This window comes from Nyctibius grandis, chromosome 1 (assembly GCF_013368605.1).
Source record: "Nyctibius grandis isolate bNycGra1 chromosome 1, bNycGra1.pri, whole genome shotgun sequence".
In the NCBI taxonomy this organism is placed as follows: domain Eukaryota; kingdom Metazoa; phylum Chordata; class Aves; order Nyctibiiformes; family Nyctibiidae; genus Nyctibius; species Nyctibius grandis.
In genome coordinates this window covers 49,811,063-49,835,508 of record NC_090658.1, presented here as the reverse complement: position 1 = coordinate 49,835,508, position 24,446 = coordinate 49,811,063, and the positions used below count along the sequence as shown (strand labels likewise).

At 43.6% G+C, this 24,446-nt stretch overlaps 1 protein-coding gene across 1 annotated transcript; it reads right to left on the bottom strand.

Annotated features, from left to right (window-relative positions):
- Positions 1-1,004: 1,004 nt before the first annotated feature.
- UNC93A (unc-93 homolog A) lies at positions 1,005-22,501 on the bottom strand. The gene is made up of 8 exons (XM_068412557.1): positions 22,415-22,501; positions 19,393-19,574; positions 18,370-18,599; positions 15,152-15,277; positions 11,417-11,634; positions 10,135-10,270; positions 6,730-6,861; positions 1,005-1,270 (listed from the first exon to the last, which is right to left on the bottom strand). The coding sequence occupies exons 1-8, from the start codon at positions 22,499-22,501 to the stop codon at positions 1,005-1,007; spliced, it is 1,377 nt and encodes a 458-aa protein (XP_068268658.1).
- Between the last annotated feature and the right edge of the window lie 1,945 nt (positions 22,502-24,446).

Here is a 24,446-nt window from a genome sequence, read left to right as displayed (position 1 = left end):
AAATTACACTGCACTCTTCTTGCAGTAAAACCACAAAAATCCAAATCTGGAAATAATACAGTATGTATAAAACTAAATCGAAGTTGAAATGAGATGAAGGGAATCCTCGTCTGAGCCACTGCTAAATGCATATAGGTCTCAAGGAGCATATGCCCATCCTCCTTTTCTCCTTTTCAGTCTATGACTTGCACTGCTATCTGCAGCCTCTGCACGGCTGGGTTCCCCAAGTAACAAGCCCTGCCTGCTTATTTTGAAAACGACTCTGTCCATGGATGGGAGACTGGGGAAAGTTCATAATGACTGAAGGATTTGGTCATGCAGAAGGCATCTGTTTTGGGAGAAAGCTGCTGTAAGTGGTGAGGGAAAAACTGGAAATAGGAAAACCAAAAGGGAAAGAGTGCTGGGACAGAGGGATGACACAGGCAGAAACAGTTGTCTGCTGACCTAAGACAGGTTGGTGGACTCAGCAGTTAGTGGATTTTGCAGTGTTCAGATATGAACTGTGGATATAGCCAGTTTATAACTTGATGTTATTGACAGCAAGTGTTAAAGAATGTAGGATATGAACAATATACATCTTTATAAATAGTCATTCCATGAAATGATGTGTGTTGTCTGCAGTCAGCTGAGCAACCCCAGCTGCTATCATCTTCTCATGTTGCATGTGGGCTTTTCAGGGTTTGATTGTAAAGTTATGCAACTAGGTCTGATCCACAGATATAAAAATGTGAAGACTTTAGGAGTCTTATTTACATTTATTAAGACTTTATTAATTAAAAAAGGAGAAAACATTTAGTTCGTCATCTGTATGAAAGGGTGAAGTTAGATAATCTTCACTTATAAAGCTGAGATGTCAAAAGAGATTTTTACTCCTAAGACATTTGCATTATACTGGCCTTGAAATCTGTTCCTTTACCCGCTTTCTGGAGACAGTACATGTTGGAACACCCTTGGAGATGTGCCTGGCCAGTTTGCTTTGCCTCCATCACTCTGACCCTATTGGATTACATGTGCGTTTCCTGGGTGAGGGGTCCTACATTTTCCTTCTTTGTAGCAGTAGGGGTCTCAGGGGAGCTCTTCGCTTCAAGGTATTCAACTGCTCCATACGTCACCATAGACAACACAAGCACAGACAATAAAATGTACAGTTTGATGTAGACTTGCAATTTGGTGCTATAGGCATAAGCAATGACAAATCCAAGTGATTCCCAGAGACGGTAATTGGCAAAGGCAGCCTCCTTGTGTTTCTCAAATAAAATGCCATAGAGTCCTAGAAGGAAGGAGAGACATGGCTTGTGAAGATTAAGTCTGAAACCATGTATTTTCTGCAAAGGGAATAAATAGACCACAATGGGAAGATAGACCCTCCTTCATAAATGTCAGAGAAAGGAAAATACAAGCTTTGTCTTAAAACATTTTTGCACTGCTGTGGATTGTTGTAAGTAAGTGAAATAACAGAGCAAAAATGACAAAAGAGAATATCAAAGAAAAAGGGAAAGAAAATAGGAGAAAGGAGGAAAGGATGAGTTCTACTGAAGTGAGATGGCAGGAAGTTTATTTTTCAAATTATCAGCCACAAAAGGTTCTTGCACTGACAAGTAAGGAGGAAGAGGTGATGGCCAGGAATGTCCCTTGACACTGGAGAGTGTCCATGTATAACTTTTGGTAAGGTTATACCAAGTCCTTACAGGCTTTCAAAGAACAGGCAGTTTTGTCTAGGGACATGGTCCTTAAGGACCGTGTTGCTCTTTCAGTGTGGGGTAGAAAGGATCAAAGAACCATAGGGACCTCCCTGCTGCCATCCTTCACCACTTTTCTGGGGAAGCTGCATGGACCCTGCATGTACTGTCTACCTGTTCTTCAAACCATTTCTTTCACCTGCATAAGAATATGCAGAGACTGTTCATGTAAAATGCATGTCCCTTGTTTTCACAAGAACTTGGCCTTAGGGAGCCCCCGGGTGAGGCTTGCACAGTGTTGCCAATGGTAGCAACGTGTGCTATTCATAGTTGCCAAGTTAAGAGAAACAAACTGACCCAAAACACTTAAATCAGAAAGTTGAGGAGAGCGCTACAACTGGGCTCAGATTTAATACGCAAAGGAAATTCTCCTCTCTGAGATAACCAGCTTTTCAAATTTTCAGCTCCTGGATGGGTTGGCAAAAAGAATATCCTTGATGCATACAGAACCTCTGGGCAGCAACTGGAAAATTTACTTGACATAGAGACAGCTACACTGATCATCCTAACGCGGTCGTGTTCGCTGGGAAGTCCCACTGAATTCAGTCTTCTCCACATCCGCAACTGGGACTCGGGGAGGGTTTCCCAGCCTCCAGGTCTGACTGGTTGGGCACACAGGGAAGGGGAAAGAGCTTGCTTCCTCTCGGTGCTGAGCTAGCATCAGTGGTGATAAAGAAGCAGGCGTTTCCACTGACTCAGCTGTGGTGTGCAGGGAGCGAAGGGGAGGAATATTGTGAACCTTGACTCTTCTCATCCACTTCTGTATCTAACAACACAGCTGAAACATGCACATTCAGCCAAAAGGCAGAGAGGAGTACAAAGTTCTCTAGAAGTCTGGGTAGGCTCAAATAACCCTTCAGTTTTGTTAAGAAGGGGGAGACATCATCTGTATGTAAAAATTCACTGCTTCCTGATGACTACAAGAGGACACTTACTGCATGATTCAGTTTAAACATGATGGAAAACCTGGACAAGTGCATCACAAGATGTACTTAGTTCATTAAAATGCTTAAATGTAGTGTAGTGTGAATTATTTGATAATCCTTCATAGCTTTGCCTAATAAATGAACAAGTACAAGTTGTTCATCTAACTTTGCTAATATGCCCTGTGTTTTCTTCTGAAAAGGGATTAGTGAGGAGAGTTTAATATAGGAGGTTTCTGATGTGTAAAGATTCTGGCTTTCAGCTGATACTGGTTTTCCCTTGATATTCTGAAGCCTTCTTTTTTGATCAAAACACTGGGAGAATTAAGTGAGGATCTAGTGCAAGGTACAGCTATAGGAAGGGCTGACTTGGCAGGAAAGTTCTCATTTCCAGGATGCATATGTGGTATTAGCTAGCAGTTACATAGGAGCACAATGGTGGTTTTGCCTCAAAACTAGACATTTGTCCTTATCACAAACACTGTCAAGTGGCTCAAGTTGCCTGGCTGAAGCTTTAGCAGGACCTGCTGGGCTGGCTGAGTGGAGAGGCTGCTAGCTCTGAATTCTTGCAGCTCACTTCATGGAAATTATCCTCCCTGTTTACCACTGCCCATTTTCCCACTCCATCCCCTGGTACTAGTTGGCATGTATATATAACAGGACTGCTGGAAGTCATTTGAGTCCAGGTTTAAAAGCTTTCCAGACTGATTGGTATCCTTTCTAAAGACGCATGTCAGCCTGGAAAGAACTTTATTTTACTGTAGTCTACCCGATAGCTCTGTGCTACACAGTTGTAATGCCCCAAGTGCAGTTATTGCCGGGGCGGGTAATAATAGCATCTATGTTCAGGTTAGATAAGAGAGGGCACTACACACTGAAATGAAGCAGCTTTCACTGGAAATAAATGAGAGTGTCCACACACATACACAAACATGTTAGGAAACCTTTATAAGATGAAGTGACTCATCTACTGTTCCTCTAGAGGGAACTCCAGTATTAACTATCCACAGCAGGCCAAAGTAAGCCATCTTCGATTACCATAAAATGCGTTAAGTATGTGGCACAAGGCCATTATATTTATTCACTGGTTAATCTACTGAGGCTCAAGCAGCAGTCATGGGAGCTTGCCAAAGGAAGGACCACAGACCTCGGTCCCCAATGCTGTTTTAGGGGTCTTATCTCACCTCATAGCCTTTGAGCTGGGAATTTCTCATGTGATGTGTATCTATCTGTATAAAACTGATGAAGGGGAGAAGAGATTTAGTCCTAAATGGGCATGTCAAACTGAAGATCCTGTTCTGGGATGCAGCATTATGGAGTAATGTCACTGCACCTCTCTGTTAAGGTTTCATGTCATCACTGAATGTTTCAGTGTGACAATGTGACAAAGCAAACTGTATAATTTTATAACTGGGAGCTATGGAACAGCTGAAGAAGGTACAGACAAAAAAAATACTGTGCAAGCGTAAGGAACCTTTGTTTTTTTCCCAGCTGCCACAAATGTGAAATTTTCACAAGTATCCTGCAGGAATCTGGGAATGGAGATGACCTGTACAGTGCTGTAACGGAGGTCACTCTTGTCACAGCACTGCAGAGCTCACTCGCCATCAAGTAAGCACAAGACTTTGTCCACCATCTATGCCTCATCAGTTTGGGAACTGCAGCCACTTTCCAGCCTCCTTCGCTGACACTTAAGTCCTCTGTACTTAGCCCTTTTCCTAATAAAGGCACCAGGTGCCTCTTCATCAGGCATGCAGGGACCTTACTGAGGAGATGTCTTTCTCAAAAGACATCTCAAATGTATATAAATGCCTGAAGAGGGTAGAGCCAGGGTCTTTTCAGTGGTGTCCAAGTGACAGGACAATGGAGGAGTGACACAAATTGAAACGCAGGAGGTTCCCTCTGAACATGAGGAAACACTTTTTTTACTGTGAGGGTAATTGAACACTGGCACAGGTTGCCCAGGGAGGGTGTGGAGTTTCCCTCCCTGGAGATATTCAAAAGCTGACTGGACATGCTCCTGGGTAACTGGCTTTGGGTGGCCCTGCTTGAGCAGGGGGATTGGACTAGGTAACCTCCAGAGATGCCTTTCAACCTCTTCTGTGATTCTGAAAGAAGCCATGTGTCTGAGGGCAAGGTTTTCTGGAAAAGAGAGAAACGGGATAAAGGCCAGGTCCTTTATCCCAGTGGGAGACTAAGATATGGCTCTCAAGAGTGTTGGGAAGGAGCCTGATGAACAGTTAGGAAGACTGTGGCTGAAGAAGCAGGAAATGCATGAACAGCTTTGCTTCAAAAAGAGCAAATGCTCACTGATGATATTCTTCCATGAACCTGAATAATGAGAGCACTGATTTAAAATTGTACCAAAGGCACAAGGCTGTGGGCTGGGATGAGAGAAGATGAGAGTGTGTCACTTGACATATGTATTAGCTCTCCTCTAAGGGATACGAGCTGGAGCTGCTGGAGGGGCAGAGACGTCTGGCTGGTCACTTCCTTCTGTGTAGAGGGGGAGCTCTGCACGTGCTAGAAAGGAGATCACTGTTAGTGCTGGGCAGAGGACTGTGGTGTTTTCCCTTTGGCTCCCTAGGAAGAACATGATAATTTGTCTCGTGGGTGAAATCATCAAAGCTACTGAAGCAACCAGAGGGACCAGAGGGAGGGAGACCAAGACACATAACCTGATATGGGCCCAGATGAGCTAGTTCTGTCAAGTGCATATTCCTATGGCATCTGCCAAATATGAATTTGATATAGAGGAAAACACAGGCTATGGCATTGATTTAAAAAGAGTGTGGCTGACAGTGATTAGCAGTCTTTACTTCAAGTCATCACAGACTATAGCTCTTTCTTGCCCTCTCCAGCACTTCAGTGTCTGTCTTTACTCCCTATAAGAGAACTTCCTCTAGTTTTGATTGAGGGATAAGTTTAAATAATCCCTTATGGAAGTTGGTTTGTATTAGCTCATTATCTGAGCTGTCAGTACATAATAATTGCACTGTATCACAAAGCAGTAGAACACAAAAGATTATAAAAGCAACCGTAATGGATTAGATAAGAAGTCCAACTGTACACTTCCAGTAACAGACTCCTAGGATAAGAGTGTAAGAAATGAGGCAAGTATACAGTGATCTTTCTCCCCCAATGCCCTCCTGACTCTGGCAATCACAGACATAGAGACTTCCTGAGTTGGAGATTTCCTCTGGACCACTAGGCTTTAATAGCCCCCAAGAACATTTTACCCTGAAGTGATGTAATTTCAGCTTAAAAACATTTACATTTTTGGCAATGTATTCCATACTTCGGTTACACATTGTGTGAAAAAAAGTGTTTATTTTGATTTATATAAAGCCTGCTGCCTGATAACTTTATTTTGTGACACTAGTTCTGTTGTTAAGAGAAACAGTGGATTTCTAATCACCTTCTCCATGCTATTCATGATCTTACTGACTGCTTTTCTTACTTACCACTTGTCCAGGCTAAAGTGGTCTAGCTTGTTAGTCTTCCTTCAAGTGGAAGTCTCCCATGACTCTGCTACTTTTTATTGCCTTCTTATGCCTCACCACATTTGACTATGATTTTTGAAACGGAGCAAATCAGAACTGCATGGATTTACTTGGTTGCATAATGTTGCTCTCTGTGGTTTTCTCCTTCGATTTTTTTCTAATAATGTGTAACAACCAATTTGCTTCTCCTTTTGTTGCTGAGCTTTGAGTTGATTTTTTATCCAGAGTGCTCTCCTTTATTGCAAAATACAGACTAAATACATCATTCTTCTGAGTTTTCTAATTTTCTTTGAAATACTTGTACTCCTCCAGAATATTTATTCTCAGTATCCCTTATCATCTTCTGCAGTGTTCTTCTCTATCTTGGAAAAATTTGTTTAATGAGTATTTTACTTTCTTATTCCCAACTTGTTCTTATTTCTTCTACTTTCCAGTGAGCTAACGTATTTCTTTTAGATGCTGTCTTAAACCCATTATCATTTTTATGCACGTGATGTTTTATAAATACAAACATGCAGATTTTTATATCTCAAGAGAATTCATGTCATTGTCACCAGGACTTACCATTAGTTTGTGTCTGCCAAATGGCATCAGATAGGCCCCAAAGAGCAGGGAATACAAAAAACACAGCAAGCTGCTTAGGATGAGGTTTCCACAGCAGTAGTGCTATTATACAGGCGGCGTTTGTAACTGTGGCTGTTGATTTAGAAAGAAAGAAGAGAAATATAAATGCTATTACAAACAGGACACATAGTGGTAGATAACACTTTCAAATTCTTCCCCCAAATAGGGCACAAGGCAATCTTAAAATCTTTCTGGTTCATTGAGATTTGCACTAACTTGAGTTGATATCACGTGAAATACAAGACAATGCAGTCCTTTGGCAGGCTTCAATTCAATTCACCACTTGCTGAATGAGGAGGGTAGTGTAGTGTCAGGGGATGAGGAGAAGGCAGAGGTGCTCAGTGCCTTCTTTGCCTCGGTCTTTAATGTCAAGACCGGTTGTCCTCAGGAGACTCGGCCCCCAGAGCCTGAAGTTAGGGATGGGGGGTTGCGTGAACCCCCTGTAATCCAGGAGGAGACGGTTAGTGACCTGCTGTGCCAGTTGGACACCCACAAGGCTATGGGCCTGGATGGGATTCACCCCAGAGTAATGAAGGAACTGGCAAATGAACTTGCCAAACCACTCTCGATTATCTGCCAGCAGTCCTGGTTAACTGGAGAAGTTCCAGCTGACTGGAAATTAGCAAATGTAATGCCCATCTACAAGAAGGGTCGGAAGGATGATCCAGGGAACTATAAGCCTGTCAGCCTGACCTCGGTGCCAGGCAAGGTGATGGAACAGATCATCCTGAGTGCCATTACACGGCACATGCAGGACAATCGGGGCATCGGGGCCAGCCAACATGGATTCATGAAAGGCAGGTCCTGCTTGGCCAACCTGATCTCCTTCTATGACAAAGTGACCCGCTTAGTAGATGAGGGCAGGGCTGTGGATGTAGTCTATCCAGACTTCAGTAAAGCATTCGACACTGTCTCCCACAGCATCCTCCTAGACAAACTAGCTGCCCGGGGCTTGGATGGGTAGACTCTTCGATGGGTTAAAAACTGGCTGGATGGCCGAGCCCAGAGAGTGGTGGTGAATGGGGCAAAGTCCAGCTGGCGGCCGGTCACTAGCGGTGTTCCCCAGGGCTCAGTTCTGGGGCCGGTGCTGTTCAATATCTTTATAGATGATCTAGAGGTAGGGATTGAGTGCACCCTCAGCAAATTTGCAGATGACACCAAGCTGGGTGGGAGTGTCGATCTGCTGGAGGGTAGGAAGGCCCTACAGAGGGATTTGGACAGGTTAGATAGATGGGCTGAGACCAACGGCATGAGGTTCAACAAGAACAAGTGCTGGGTCTTACGCTTGGGCCACAACAACCCCATGCAGCACTACAGGCTGGGGGAAGAGTGGTTAGAAAGCGGCCCAGCGGAAAGAGACCTGGGGGTGCTGATCGACAGCCGGCTAAACATGAGCCAGCAGTGTGCCCAGGTGGCCAAGAAGGCCAATGGCATCCTGGCCTCTATTAGGAATAGTGTAGCCAGCCAGTCTAGGGAAGTGATTGTCCCTCTGTACTCGGCACTGGTGAGGCCGCACCTTGAGTACTGTGTCCAGTTCTGGGTCCCGCACTTCAAGAAAGATGTTGAGGTGTTGGAGCGAGTCCAGAGGAGGGCGACCAAGCTGGTGAAGGGTCTGGAGGGTCTGACCTATGAGGAACGGCTGAGAGAGCTGGGGTTGTTTAGCCTGGAGAAGAGGAGGCTCCGAGGTGACCTTATTGCAGTCTACAGCTACCTGAAGAGAGGTTGTAGTGAAGTGGGAATTGGCCTCTTCTCCCAGGCAACTAGCGATAGGACAAGAGGACGTTAGGAAGAATTTCTTCTCAGAAGGGGTCATTAGACATTGGAATGGGCTGCCCAGGGAGGTGGTGGAGTCACCATCTCTGGATGTGTTTAAGAAAAGACTGGACATGGCACTTAGTGCCATGGTCTAGTTGGCAGGGTGGTGTCAGGGCAACGGTTGGACTCGATGATCCCAGAGGTCTCTTCCAACCTGGTTGATTCTGTGATTCTGTGATTCTGTAATAATTCTGAGAAGCATCCTGAGCTGATACGGCTGTTAGCCCAAAGGACAAGAACTGCCACTGAGTAGGAGAAGGGGCTGCTGAAAGACTTGCAGTCACCATGTGAGGCCTGTGGGAAGGGGGAGGAGGCACCCTTCTGCTCTCCTTACCCAGTCCTTAAGCATAGATTTCCTTTCAGGGCCAGAGGAGACAGTTAAGGGTATCTAGAGGGTTTGGTGATGTTTTGTCTTTCTTTTTAAAAGCAGAATGTAAATAAGTCACTGATTCCTCCCCCCACAGGAACACCTTTACAGGCTGAGTACAAAGACCATTAAACAGAACCGAGAGGTTCAGAGGCCTTGCATTACTAACACTATAGGGGTTTTTTATTATTATTATCTGGGATTTTTTAAAATCTAAAATGAGTTTCATAGAGTGAGGCATACACCTAGGACAGACATGTATGTAAGAATCTCTGAACTAGTGACTGTAGCATAAAGGACTCTAAATTTCTTGTTCCTTGGCCAGGTTTAAAATTTCCTGTGGAGGAAATGCCTAGAATGTCTAGATGCACATTGCCTCAGTCAGTGAAGTTTCTAGTAATACAGGTTACTGTGTAGTGGGAGTAAGGTATCAGTACACTTCAGTATGAATACCTTCGTGGATACGGGGACACAAATGAAATATTTCTCGGTATTTTTCTTCCTCCATTACTCTGTTACTCATTGGAACAGTGTTCTCTGGAGAGGAAGATGTTCTTAAATATACAAAACTCTTCATATGCCAACCTGAAAACTACTGACCCATACAGAGACCCTCAAGTTATTCTAGCCTGACACACTGGCATATGGCTCTTTCTTTTATTTTTCTCCCCCTAGAGCAAGTAGTGAAAAGGACACCAGGCCAACCTTTAAAAATTTGCCTGAAATTCCTAGACTGGTTGCTTAAATTCCAAATTCACCATCCCCAGAGACTCAAATAAACAGTGTATCTCATGAGGTTCGCAGTTGCATTCACTCCATAAAGGTGAGGAGTTTCACTCCAATGGAGAAATCCTTCTCAGGTATAGTGTAGGCCTCAACATCCCTGTGGTAAGATCATTTATCACCGGTTGCATTAGAGCTGTGAAGCATCAAATCTGTAAGGCACTTTCTGAGTAGACAGTGTCCTCAAAAGCAGGGTGAACTACACCACCAGCAAACGGATGTAAGGCAATGACCTAAATACAGTGGTTAACTGGGCTGCCTCTCTTCTCATGAATGAAGTTTGCCTCCAGATTGACTTTAGTTTTAATTGGTAGCTGACAGCAAACTCTCCCTTTGTAGTGCATGCAAAGGAGGGAGCACTGGATATATATTTTACATACCTAGTGCAAATAGAAGTTTTGTACCCGTGAACTCAGAGATCCTTCCAAAGAGCAGAGAGCAGAGGGAATTTACAGCTGAAAAGCAGATCATCACATAACCAACGTAGTGTATCCCCAGGGCACAGGTCACATATGTCTGGAAGAGAAGACACAGTGGTGACACGTTTACTTCAGTGAAAATATGCAGCTAAGGTTCAAGGGTCTTAGTCTGAGTATTTGGTAAATAGCCAGCATGGATGAGATCAAAGGAGCACAGCTACAGAGTTTGCTGACAAGTCCGTGGCGTTTTGACATAGTTGGCCTTCAGGAGCGATATTCCTAACCCAGTTCCCAATCAGACTGATGCCATGCAAACAGAGCAGTAACAAGCAGGAGAAGAAACCAGAGCACTGCTCATTATGCAAATAAAACTCCTGGAAGAGGCATTAGGAATTTTCTGCCCTTCCCTTGATAGCCCAAGAGATGAAAATTGACAGTCACCACTATGGTCATTACAGAGCAGCTCCCAAGAAATGAAGACAACCTCACCTATAAGAGCGTACAGCCAATGGAGATGGCCATACAGTAAATGCCCCTTTCAATCCGTTCAAACACAGCAGCAAGTGCACTCTGCCATCTGCTTATATGCAAGGTTTGAAAGCTTAAGTGTCAAATAAGCAGCTCAGGAAGTTTGCCCCTTTCTTTGGAGGCTTTCTCAATGAATGTCTGGAGACCACACCTGCTGTGGGTCTAGGTTTGTAGAGGAACTGGAGCAGCAGAGGTGGTTTTGATCATTTGAGTCCATCAGGGTTTGGACCTGTTGCACTAGTGACTGGTGAGGGCTTTCAGCCAGCCACATTGAGGGTTTGCCCTCTTACCGTAAAGGTTCTCAAAATAAAATATGTGGTCAGTGTGCTGACTTGCACTTATACAAACTCTAGGGAAACCAGAAGGAAGGAAGATATAAAAGCTTTGCAGACTTCTGGCTTTTCTCCCAGTTTCTTATTTACAACAAGCTGAAGAGTTTGAACCTGTAGCTCTCTGCTGTGGCCTCCACTGGTGAGTTAAGGTCTCTACAGCATTCTTTTTAAGGCTGTTCCAAGGGACATATTTACTGCTGGCCTCTCCTGTTTGAAGATGTCACTCAGAGTTCATTCAAGTAGAGTAAGCAGTAATTTAGCAAACCACAAATCACCACTGAGAACATCTTCATTTAACAAGTAAATATAGATCAGATGCAACAGTAAGACACAAAGGCACAAAAACCAATCAGACACAAATAGATTTTCATTGCCATCCACACCTTTGTGTAGTCACCAGAAAGAAATCCCTGTTCAAACCCACTGTACATTGTCAGAGGGATTAGAAGACACTGTCTTTTATCTTTAAGATGCTGGAAAGTTGCTAGGAATGTAGACCAAAAGGATGGTGTCTCTAGTATTTCTTTCTCAGTCTCTGCTTGGTCAGATTTGATCTGGTCCAGAAATATAACAATCAGCAACACAGCTAGCACACCACTAGCTGCAAAAACAAAACAAAAAGTGCATGAAAAAATGAGGAATGCTGGAAGAATGATGGGAAGTCGCTTGCTACTGTTATTGTTCTGACTTAGTGCTTAGGTCTCTGTGGGATGTTTTGGCAGATGCCTCTGATTCCGCTGCAGTGTAAAGGCCATTTCTGTGTAAACAAGAAGGCCTGATCTACATTCACATCTTCTTCATACAGCTGCGCACCTCGCAAATCCCCTCAGCTTAACTGTGACTGGCCTGTTGTGACAGCCGCTGGGCCAGCTGCATGGCCGCAGAGGGTGATCACTCACCCTTCCAGGGCAAGCCAGGGGTCGCGGGGACGAGGAGCTGGCCAGAAACAGCTCCCTCGGGAGCTATCAAAAGACTTTAAATCAACACGAGAGAGGAATATTCACTTCCAGTGCCAAGGTTTTCATATCTAATGTGGGGATCATCCTTCAAATACATGGAAAGAAAAATAAAGGGCTAGAAGTGGAACTGCTGTCTTGGATCCCAGTATATGTTGCTTTTTTTTTTTTGTCAGCTCAAAGCCGTGCTTTTAGTACAGAACATGTGCTATTTTAAAGATGGTAGTGAACAACTCTGGGTGACTTGAAAAAGATGGAAATGACAGCTTTGAACCTATCATTTCCTAGCAGAAGCAGCATATGAAAGAATACATGGGGTAGTTAATCAGAAAATGATCATGTATGTATCGATCTAGGTGTGTTGCTCATAGAGGGAATCAATACAATTTTTTTCATGTTATCAAGGAGATAACTGTGGCTCATAATATGCATGAAGCAGCCACAGATTCACAACTGATTGCTTCATTACAGATGCAAGGCATGATTGTGTTTCCTCTCTTACTTATGCTGACTAGAAATCCATCCATGGAAACAAGTGGAGTTCAGAGTAGGAGGAAAACCATTCACATTGCCTGTTAAATGCACTTGTATGTTACTGTGTATGGGCATGCTCTTTTCTGTGAACTTTTAATGTCCAAATATATTAGCAGATTTACAGTAAATTGCCATCAATTTTTTATTGCTTATTATTTCTCATCCATGTCTCCTAGAATGAAATTTTATTCACCAGTGTCCTGGCTCTCCACTGTGGCTGAGCTGTAAACCTTTCATGATTCAAGTCATTGTTGGTTCTGCCAGGGTGTTTATTAGTGCTTATGGGCTGATTGCAGGGCTTATATGGGTGAGAGCAGGACATCCACATTTACAGGACAAATATTCTAACAAATATGTCAAATGAATCAAGAGCAGTTATTGGAGACAAGTAACTGCATGGCTTAATAGTGGTTGGTATGAACATAAATAGAAACATCCACAGTCCTCGAAAGAATAAACAACAAAAGACTTAGCCATTATTGTCTCCACCCAAGCTGGGCAAAATGTGTATTCAGCAACCAAACATAGGAGACATTAAAAAAATGTCTGTGAATGAAATATTTAGCTATTTGATTTCCCTTGAGGTAGGAAAAGACATATCTTTTATTAAGTGCTTAAAAGAAAAATGAAACCCTACTGACACGGGGTCAGTAGACAGTAAGGTTGCATTTATTTTGTATGAGCAAAACCTAAGGGAATGCTGTATATGTTAGTCATCAAATTTAAATTCAAACTTGTGAGCCAAACCTGCCTTTAGCAGAAAGGCATCAGCTCCAGCACGCTCTGGAAGGGAAGTGGGGGGACGAGAAGCTCAACATGAGCCGGCAGTGCGTGCTTGCAGCCCAGAAGGCCAGCCGCATCCTGGGCTGCATCAAAAGAAGCGTGGCCAGCAGGTTCAGGGAGGTGATACTGCCCCTTTACTCTGCTCTCGTGAGACCCCACCTGGAGTACTGCGTTCAGCTCTGGGGCCCCCAACATAAGAAGGACATGGAGCTGTTGGAGCGAGTCCAGAGGAGGGCCACAAAGATGATCAGAGGGCTGGAGCACCTCTCCTATGAAGACAGGCTGAGAGAGTTGGGGTTGTTCAGCCTGGAGAAGAGAAGGCTCCGGGGAGACCTCATAGCAGCCTTCCAGTACCTGAAGGGGGCCTACAGGAAAGCTGGAGAGGGGCTTTTTACAAGGACAAGTAGTGACAGGATGAGGGGGAATGGTGTTAAACTGAAAGAGGGTAGATTTAGATTAGATATTAGGAAGAAATTCTTTACTGTGAGGGTAGTGAGACACTGGAACAGGTTGCCCAGAGAAGTTGTGGCTGCCCCCTCCCTGGCCGTGTTTAAGGCTAGGTTGGATGGGGCTTTGAGCAACCTGCTCTAGTGGAAAGGTGTCCCTGCCTGTGGCAGGGGGGTTGGAACTAGATGATCTTTAAGGTCCCTTCCAACCCAAACCATTCTATGATTCTATGATTCTATTTTCTCACCAATTAGGAATGGAGGTTGGGGAAGGAGGAAGAGTTTGCTGCGATGCATGTGCCTGGTGAGCACTGGCTCTGACCGGATCACATACTCTCTGTTTGAGCATATGACAAATTCCATGCATCTGCCTCAGCATAAAGAATACATCTATGTGCAGAGACTGCAAAGATATTTTAACGGAGGTAAGGTGACATATTGCCTTGCCAGATACTTCCCCTTTATCCAGAGAAGAACTTGTTTTGAGCCGGATACTTTTTGAACTTTCCTCACTGAAAGAAACTTTGCATATCTATTTTTGTCTTTCTGATTTTTGATAGCATCAGCCTTCCTTGTGTTTGATTCCTTTTTAGCCTTATTCAAGGAAGGTCTATAGCAGCTGTAGCTACTAACTGGGAGACACGCCAATTTGCCTAGTGCTTCTCTTTATCTTCGCCTTTCACACTAAGGTATTGTAATTCAAGCATCACAGCCGAGAATTGACTGAAGTTGTAAAATCTCAACAGGGATCCAAAAACCTCCCCGCAAATGATTGCATGTTCTGGGAGCTGTGGTTCAGGTCCACCTCTAATTACAGTGCTGTTCTTGTGCTAAAGCTGTTTTACATGTGGTAGGACACCAGCCAGTTCTGATAGGCATCCCCAGATGACTAGAAGTTGGTGAGTTCAAGTACCACTAGCTGGCTGCTCTTAGCATCTTGGACCTCTGCATGCATACGTAAATCTGCTGAATGCCATCAGTAACTAGTTCACCATTTGCTGGCCGTGAAGATGGTGAATTTAAAACTATCATCTGATGCATAACTGGATAAGCTACTGCAATCCTCTAATTGCAATGTGGGCATACTTTGCTACTAGTCTGTTGAGCAACACTGACACGGGGTGAAAGAGTGGGGTCACCATAGTGGGCTTCAGCTTTATTCCAGGTGAAAAGTGTAAAGAATGTCTTGCTCCTTTAGACAACAATGATACGGCACTGGCACAAAGCATATGAAATTGTTTAGGAAGGAGTTGTTTACATCTCTCACATATCTTATTTCCTTTTAGCAAATTGGATTGAAGGAGGAAGCTGGAAACTTAATCTGCAGTGTCATGCTACGTTTCACAAGTAGTAGGTTCCCCACCAGTGATATTCATTAAAGATTGTGTGGATTACTTACCCGTGTAGATCCCTAGCAGAGTGTAGATTAAGGAGTTGGAGGTTTCTGCTGACCCAGTGATGTTAGTGGTGTCAGTCATGCAGTCGTACGCTCCGCAGCATGCCAGGTTTTCTTCTGAGATTTCCACTAATTCAGTAAGAACCAAAAGAAAGGCAGGACAGGGAAGAGATCAGATGAGTGCACGCTATATGTAAGGATATAAGGAGAAGGGAATCCAGCACTCTGTGATTGGTCCTGGTTTCAAATCCTGCCTGATTAGAGATGTTTAACTTCAGAATCCAAGTTTAACATACAAAAATTTGGTTTAACAGAAACAGTTGCTCAAGACAGAACACTGAATTGATGGTTACATGGAGACATGGACTAAAGCCAGAGGCTGAAATCTGAATCCAAGCTCAATTTGCAGTATTTAAAGTTCCAGTGTGTATCTGTACCTCTTAACCATAATACCCACAAGACAGGTCCCTCAGTTTACACCCCCACTGAACTGATGGACCTCAGTTCTTACAGCCAGAGCACATTATCCCTCTCCAGGTAATTTATGTATATGTTATAGGAATGGAAGCCACCTCGAGACATCTTTTTGTTTTATAAATTCAAATTACAATTGCTCACTAATGCAGTCTTTCAAGAAATCAGCTTTCCCTGTCTTTATTGCTTTATTACTCGCTGTATTACTCTTTGAGAACATACTTGAAACTAGAACAGTTCAGCAGGCTTTGGAGTAAGACCTTTGTTTTGTTCAATCCCACCAGTGCTGTTCTGGGCATGTGTCAAAGCCACACACACGCGTGTACTCACACACCCTGTGTGTCACCACGACACTGTGCCCACTTCCTCCAGTACCCTTTCTGTAAAGAAAAAATACTAACCCAAAGTGTGAGCCTGAATAAGCTGCGTAGTGGGGAAGGGTGATCAAAAAAACCACAATTACTTCCACGCTTTCACTGCAGAATTTGTCACTGGTCCAAGCATAATAAAGGAAGTACAGTGTACCTTGGCTGATTCCTTAACCAGGACTTGATCTGTAATTTTTCAGTTAGGGTTATTGTGTAACTACTTTTAGTGTGTTTTTCCCCATTGCTTCCAATCAAAGCTGCTGCGATGTGAATCAGCTGTTTAACTAGCTTCGTCAACAACTTTAGGTTCAACATCAGCTAAAACTTAATAACATAAAGAAAATCATTATCTTATTATAGCCAGTGGCTACCCCTACACAGTTTTGGATAAACAGACCCTCAGCAAAATTACCATATGCAAAAGGTGAGTCACACTAGTGAAGTGTGGAAGTGTGTAAAACAAGTTTTCTATCTGTTCGTGCATCATCTGAAGATGAAGATGCATATACAATTAGTGATATGGAAGCTGCAAGGCAGGGTTTGCTCTATTCCTCTGTAAATAAGGCTGCAATAGTGATGAGTGAGAAAGGATGATTCTTGTAATTTACATTGATTACTGTCTTCTGTTGTACTATTACTTCATGGTGTAGCTTGCCTTGCTGTGTCTGGATGCAGTGGTGTGGGCAATATGTCAAGAGTATGTATGAGACACATACATTTTCTGCATTTTGTTTCTGCAGATACATACCGTATCTTTTTGACTGCTCAGTGAAATTATACATTTTAAGTATATTGACAACATGGGTGGGTATCTTTGCTGCACTGCCAGAGGAGAGGAAAAGAAGTGAGTGCCTGGAGACCCTTACCCCCCTGCAAGAAGCTCCCTCTAGATTAAAGCTGAATCTTACTGAGAAGGTACAGTTGGAAAGCTTATAGTATGACTGCTCATCACCATTGTGAAGATATGCAAGGCCTTTTGGCTTTGAGAGCTGTTCATAGAAAACCTCCCAGGAGCACAGCATTTCCTGAAATCCAATGTAACTGATGATAAAAAATAAGTAAAAGTTAGAGTTTCATTAGAATGTAGAGGAACATCCTCAGATGTAAAACTAGGAGAGGATTTACAAGATAGAAAAAGAGTATTTTAATCCTCTTATTAACATCACTTAACATGATGTGTGCTGTGAGGCAGAGGAGAGTAAAATGGTTTCAGTCTGTGCAGACCCCACAGCTGCACCACAGCCTCTGCCCTGCAAATGAAACCAGAACAACCATTCCCTCCTGAGGTATCGTGTGGCTCAGTGATCAGGTCAGCAGGGCTCAGTTGCACTTGATACAGTCTTTTAGCATTCTGCTTTGATGGTGTTTCATCTATAGCTGCTTGAGTTTAAAGGAAACGTGATTCTCTGTAAGTATCACACCTTGTGACAACTACCGTGCCATAAACGCAAGGATTCAAAGATTAAAACCTGACGCCAGCTCCCCGACATTTAGGTTTAACTGAATATCTATTTGAATACCCTCCAGAGGACATACTGTTTAACTGAGTCAGGGAAGAGAAGTGACTTCTTGCTCATAGTAGCAGTGTATATGGGAAGCTCTTTCCATGCCCATCCTGTTCTGACTTTGACAGGATAGGGAATGCACAGGAGACTGCAATGATAATACACTGTAGCACTTTGAATCTCTAAGGTGGCATCCAAGTATTAACTTATTTTCACAACTGCCCTTTTAAAGCTTACACCAATTACAAGTGTGGGAAATTAGGGCACACTGTTGAGTGATTTCTTCAAGCTACATTGGCATCTCCTGTCTGAGCCTGAAATACAGCAGAGGTGCCCTGGCATGCAGACTCCTGCCAACAGCTACTTCTATTTCTTCTTGACAATGCTGTAAATCACTCATTTTCAGCAAGCACCAGCATCAGCTTGACTAACCTTGAATGTTTAACAGCAAATGAATCCAATACTACAAGCTTTGTGAAAAGGATGCTTCCGTGTTTTGCCTTTTGTTTTAATCCACTTTAAATAGAAGTCAGATGTGAAATACTGTCACTGCCAGCAGCCTATCTATGCTTTACAACACCGGGGTGGAATTCAAAAGGAATTCAGTAGACATCTATTTTTGAGCTAGTTATCTGAACTCTATAGCTGCTGAAGGGTTGATTGATAGAAAATAGACACTTCCAGAGAGCAATTTAGTCCATCTATTTCAGACATGTACCTTCAGATGAGCTAAGTCACATCTGAAGTTCCTGTTTCCACTGACTATGAAGGCAATGGAGGGTCGCTAGCTCAGCTACAGAAATCTACCTTTTAACTATCTAGAACTAGCTGATGTTTATAGGGAGAAGCACCAAGATATTTAAATATCTTTTACCTTTGTTGGAAGCTTGACTAAATATCAAGGATGAGATCAGGTTTCCCCAGATGCCAGAAGACTGAAATATCAGAAAGAAGACCCCAAAGTATTGGTTGATAATGTCTTTCCCATTTTTTCCTGCTTTCTCAGCATATGAATTGCCAGCAATGGTGAGGTAAGTGCATTTGGCAGACCAGAGTGGTGCTCCTCCTAAGCCCAGGATCACAGAGGTAGGGATTAGTGTGTACCTGCCAAAGAACACTTTATTTAGCATAGTTATCATCCATTAGCATAATAATCATTTGCCTAAAGATCCTGAGGCAAAAATAGACATCAAAGACATAGATTTATCCTTTGTGCGATTCAATAAATGTACTACATGGAACCAAGAAAGGGCCAGTCTTATGAAGTTTAGGATGTGCAAGCACTCCTAGCTGTGTCCAGGGGCTAGGTCTGGGCTAGGCTGACTAGGTCTGTGATCATGTGCCCTGTCCTCTTGTAACTGAGAATTAAATTGCACCTGCACTTCAGAAGATGGATCACAACAACTTTCCTCTTCAGCGCTGCATCCCCTGTCACTGGAGAGAAGAGATAAATTGTTCATCCACCTCCGAAAGGGCAAGGCGAGAGCTGGCCTTCTCTTGTCAACCTCTGCTCCCAGAGACACTGGCTGGAAGTCAGCCTTCCCTTACCAATCTTTTCCAAAACAGTCCTAAAAGTTGGATTTAAAACGAAAATTCTGGTTATTTTTTTTCTGAAGGGAAATCTCTGCTACACACATGCGTTAGAGAAGCAGCTTCTGGTGAGCAGATGGATGCATTCATACTGGCTTTTTGCACATTTTCACATTTTCACCTCTGTGCTTCACCTGCTACTGGATTTATTTATCCCTGTTTCGTGCAGGTAACACCTTTTGCATCCAACTTTCAAATCCACAACACAGAGGTAGAGTAGGAATTGAGAAGAAAAAGAAGAAAGAACTTTAACCTTACTGATTTTGTTCAAACACAATTGACAGGGGTTAAAGTATTTAAATTGTACCAGCTAGCATAGAAGTTCCCTAAGGAGAACGCGATGTAGCAGCACATAGAGCCTGCGATGGTCCACTTGCAGCCCAGCTTCTTGATGAGGATTGGAGGGAGGAACATGGACGATAAGATGAGTGCAGCATAGAGAACACTTAGGGAAGCAACGCCCAGGCCTTCTTCTGAGTGGAGACTGCTCTGCATGGACAAAAACAGCAGTTGAGACAAGTTTTGTCACAGGCATATGTCACTATGGTGTACAGAGAGTGGCTTCAGGCAGAAATAGAGAGATATGGAAGCTGGGGCTGGGTATTACTGTCTCCTTTCCCCAAGCAGCCTGATTATGGATTTATGGTTTTCCTCACAATGGTAGCCCATTTATGAATATACGATACAGAACCAGGTGACGATTGCTCAAATTCAAAGCTTTGGTAAATCAGACTTTAGATTATTTAATGTAATTCTTTTAAGTTTGTCTTTGAAAGCAAGCTGAATGAAGGATAACCTCTTTTCTTGGCCTTCCCTATTTGTCTCAGGCAGGAATATCCTCAGGTCTGCATTGCAAGGGCTGACTTAGCAACAGTGGATGATTCTTTGCTTTAAACTACAGGTCTGATAATTTCTAAATTCTTCAGAGGCCAAGGTCCAAATATCCTAATATGCTCACAGCAGCCCTTTGTAGTTGGAAGTAATTGATTCACCCACATTTTCACAAGGGAGGAATAACATTTTACTGATCTAACTAGGTTTTATATTTTTATGCTCAAAATAGTTCTCCGCTTGTCTTGATACTGTGGAAGTTGTAATAAGAAGATCAAGATGCTGCTTATCAACATTTTCCTGTTTGTTTTCATTAAAAGCTGACACAATCCAGTACAATTTTGGAAGGAGGAATGGATGCTGGGGGGGTAGCACTGGAGAGCGCTGGAGGAGAGCGAGGCTGCTGGTAGCTGCACAGAACACTTCCAAGCCCTGCGGTGGCTGCGTGGTCTGGCCATGCAGGACCATGGTGGCAGCTGCACAGCACCCTTGGCGATAGGCAGGCATCAGGACAGTGAGGGGAGGAGGTTCTCTGTTGAGCAGTGTCAACGTATTTGAGAATCAGAATGGTTGTTTTGTAGAAAGGCAAAGTGGCTTCCCGATCCCTGAGGTCCTACTTCTGAAACACCACATGCCTGGTTTTGTCAGCTACAGCTTCCAAAAATTAGGAGCCAGGACTCCAGAACCATATGATTAGCTTAATTGTTACTGGTTTGGGGTTTGTTTTTTTTGGGAGGGACAAGGAGGAGGGGGAATGTTGAAATAAATGATGCAAATTTTGAATGCTTGTCCTGTAGGCTACTATACAATAAAATAACCTACTTCTCATTGTGTCTCAGCAAGTCCTCTTTAACCACCAAGACAAAATGGAGAGAGAAAAGGGCTACTTCAGGAATCAGGACCAGTCCCTCCTGCAGCATTAGGGGAGGCTTTATGTTCCAGCACTTAACTTGAGCGTGTACTGTTTCAGATGGTGGGGCTGACTCGTGGCTTCCTGGGTTTTTATCTTCCCCCATCTCATTAGTCTGCCCAGCTCATAACATCTCCATCAATTTTTGGGACTGTTTTTGCAGAACTTCCCTGAACTCAGAATTTGACAGTGTCAGCAAACAGGAACCGCTCAAGGAGAGAAGAGATGTACAGAGCTAGCATGCACCTCTTCCTGAAATGAGGTCAACCCCTTGTTACTGCAAACAAGTGCATCATGTTATATATCAAGCTCTACCTTTAAAGCATACAGATTCCCACACCAGTGGGAAAATCCAACCCAATTGATCAGGGTCATCTTCTAATATTCTGCCTAAAGTTGCTCATGGATGACTTATATCCATTTATTTGTCATGAGACCAGCAGAGTCTTCTAGTTTGAGAAGTTCCTCCTTGTGTTTATCTAGTATTGATAGACAGCAACAGTAACCCTCAGTCTTTTATTTTGGCTATGCTAAACAAGCCAGCTCTGATGGTAACTGAGTACCATCTAGCAATTTAGAAGTCTTCAAAACACTTTCCAGAGATGGAATTTGTTTTCCATTTTGCAATATATTATTTTGAGAAAAATCTCAGAGAAATTTAGTTTTCATTCAAACAGCTTTTGTGGACCTAAAGAATACTTGTCTGACATAAGTGTTCAAACTATTTGAGAAGTACTGGAATAAAATATTTAGTAAATGCTATGGATCTGGGTGAGGGATACTAACCTGCACCAAGTTGATGTCCTAACCCACCTCAAAAAATATTATAATAGAATCACAGAATAATAGAATCATGGGATGGTTTGGGTTGGAAGGGACCTTAAAGATCATCTAGTTCTAACCTCCCTGCCACAGGCAGGGACACCTTCCGCTAGACCAGGTTGCTCAAAGCCCCATCCAACCTGGCCTTGAACACTGCCAGGGAGGGGGCAGCCACAACTTCTCTGGGCAACCTGTTCCAGTGTCTCACTACCCTCACAGTAAAGAATTTCTTCCTAATATCTAATCTAAATCTACCCTCTTTCAGTTTAAAACCATTCCCCCTCGTCCTGTCACTACTTGTCCTTGTAAAAAGCCCCTCTCCAGCTTTCCTGTAGGCCCCCTTCAGGTACTGGAAGGCTGCTAGAAGGTCTCCCTGGAGCCTTCTCTTCTCCAGGCTGAACAACCCCAACTCTCTCAGCCTGTCTTCATAGGAGAGGTGCTCCAGCCCTCTGATCATCTTCGTGGCCCTCCTCTGGACTCGCTCCAACAGCTCCATGTCCTTCTTACGTTGTGGGCCCCAGAGCTGAACGCAGTACTCCAGGTGGGGTCTCACGAGAGCGGAGTAAAGAGGCAGAATTACCTCCCTCGACCTGCTGGCCACGCTGCTTTTGATGCAGCCCAGGATGCGGTTGGCCTTCTGGGCTGAATATTGTGCATGCCTTCCTCACAGAAACTATGGAAAGACTGGTGGGTTTCACACAACCAGCTGGCCTGATGCCCTTCCAGGCCAGCTGTCCTGCCAACAAGTGGGAGATGCTCCACTTACCTGTAGACTCTGGAGTCCTCCATAAGCAGTGAAGAGAAGTAAAAATCCGAAAGAAATGACCAAAACATTCTTAAGATTCCTTTCCATGTTGATTCATACAAGACAAAGGTCTGCCGGTGCACAGAGTTGATCCAATTATTCCACAAGATGCTCTGAGTCGGAGAAAAACAGCTACGTTTTGTTGGAAAAGGTCGCTTTTCTCTGCATTTGTAGAGGAAAGAGTTGTTAATTATTTGAGGACTGGGCAGTGAACTTTACTTTTTCTGATACTGAAAACTCCTTACGGAGTTGTTTTACTCATTCACCTCTTGTGACTGAGGCACTAATGAGCGCTCCTGAAGGACATCTATCAGGTTTTATTAGGTAGGTATATAAGTCACTTGCAACACTTGTACTGATTTTAGCATTGCAGTCGTACATTATATGGCTCTCTCCTACCAGTAGCACAGAAGAAAAAAATTGCAAGCAGTGAAACGCCTGTGTGGCGTAAAGGTACACTAATCCATAAAGGGCAAAGATTAAAAGGTCGTACTGAAATCTGTATTAGGCCTATTGCTTAACTAAGGTTACAAAAGAATACTAGGAAATGAGATTGTTTGTGTTACAGTGTTGTCTGCATACACCAGCTCTGTAGCTGTGCAGTGTAGCAAACCAAGGTTGTTGGCTGCTTGGCAAGTGGGAGAGTCTTCGCCTGTGGTGAACCCTGTGGCTTTGGTGTTTCAAATTTAAAAAGCCATACTCATGAAAATAATTTTTCCTCATCTTTCCCATCAACTCAGAAGCCAAGAAGAAACATGGAATTAGCAGATAAATGAAAAAGTAACTTCCCCTCCACTCCTCCAGCCCCTGGAAAACAACAGCCTTTGTGGGACGTATCACAGAATCACAGAATCACAGAATCAACCAGGTTGGAAGAGACCTCAGGGATCATCGAGTCCAACCGTTGCCCTGACACCACCATGTCAACTAGACCATGGCACTAAGTGCCATGTCCAGTCTTTTCTTAAACACATCCAGAGATGGTGACTCCACCACCTCCCTGGGCAGCCCATTCCAATGTCTAATAACCCTTTCTGAAAAGAAATTCTTCCTAATGTCCAACCTGAACCTCCCCTGGCGAAGCTTGACGCTGTGTCCTCTTGTCCTATCGCTAGTTGCCCGGGAGAAGAGGCCGACTTCCACCTCACTACAACCTCCCTTCAGGTAGTTGTAGACTGCAATAAGGTCACCTCTGAGCCTCCTCTTCTCCAGGCTAAACAACCCCAGCTCCCTCAGCCGTTCCTCGTAGGTCAGAGAAGGTATCTTACCTTGCCAGTGCCGCCCAGCTCAAGGAGTGAAAAGTTTCCCCCTAGCCAGCCAGTCCTGCCATGTTTGCCCCTGCTTTCCCCTATTTTCAGAGCCTGCCCTTGTGAAGTTGCATTGCCTGTTTGTGGCAGATTGGCCATCCTGCAAGACCTGACTGAGCTTTTGAATGTTCCCTTTCTGAGCACACAAAGTCTTCTCTGCCCCTAAGCCTGGCAGGATGAACAGACCATCTGCAGACCCTTCCTGCAGCTATAGCAGAGGAGGGATTTGAACTTGGGAGCAGAGTGGAATGCAAAAATCTCCATGCTATAACGTAAACTTCTTCAAGTGGAGGTGGTCTGTAGGGTGTCCGTAGTGGGACATGCACGGTGAGTCCCACAGTCTAGTGGGAATGCACAGCTAAGACCTGGTCTAAATCCCACTAGATGGCACAATTTTGCTTCCCACAGGGACATTCGAGGGTGAGGGGAGGAAGCTTTAATGTATTCATTCATTTAATACATTAAAGAGGTCACAGATAGTTTCTACTTTGGAGAAAATTCCAGTATGTGCTTTTTCATTTTCTTCTCTTGTCTTATAATCTTCTTGAATGAAATAATGCAGAAAACATAATCTTTTAATTCTCTATTGTTAATGGCACTTGTTAATGGTACTTCTATATTGCAAGCCTAGATAGTTAAATACTGGCTTTTTATTTTACAGACTACTACGCTCAGCATGCAAACAC

What these genes read in the sequence shown, in the direction of transcription:
- UNC93A (XM_068412557.1), bottom strand. Translation starts at nt 22,501, where the DNA reads ATGGAAAGGAATCTTAAGAATGTTTTGGTCATTTCTTTCGGATTTTTA. An exon ending in GGGAACTTCTATGCTAGCTG is followed by an intron (nt 18,600 to 19,392) that starts GTACAATTTAAA and finishes GTTCTTTGGCAG; the next exon opens with GTACACACTAATCCCTACCT. An exon ending in TAGTCAAGCTTCCAACAAAG is followed by an intron (nt 15,278 to 18,369) that starts GTAAAAGATATT and finishes TTACTGAATTAG; the next exon opens with TGGAAATCTCAGAAGAAAAC.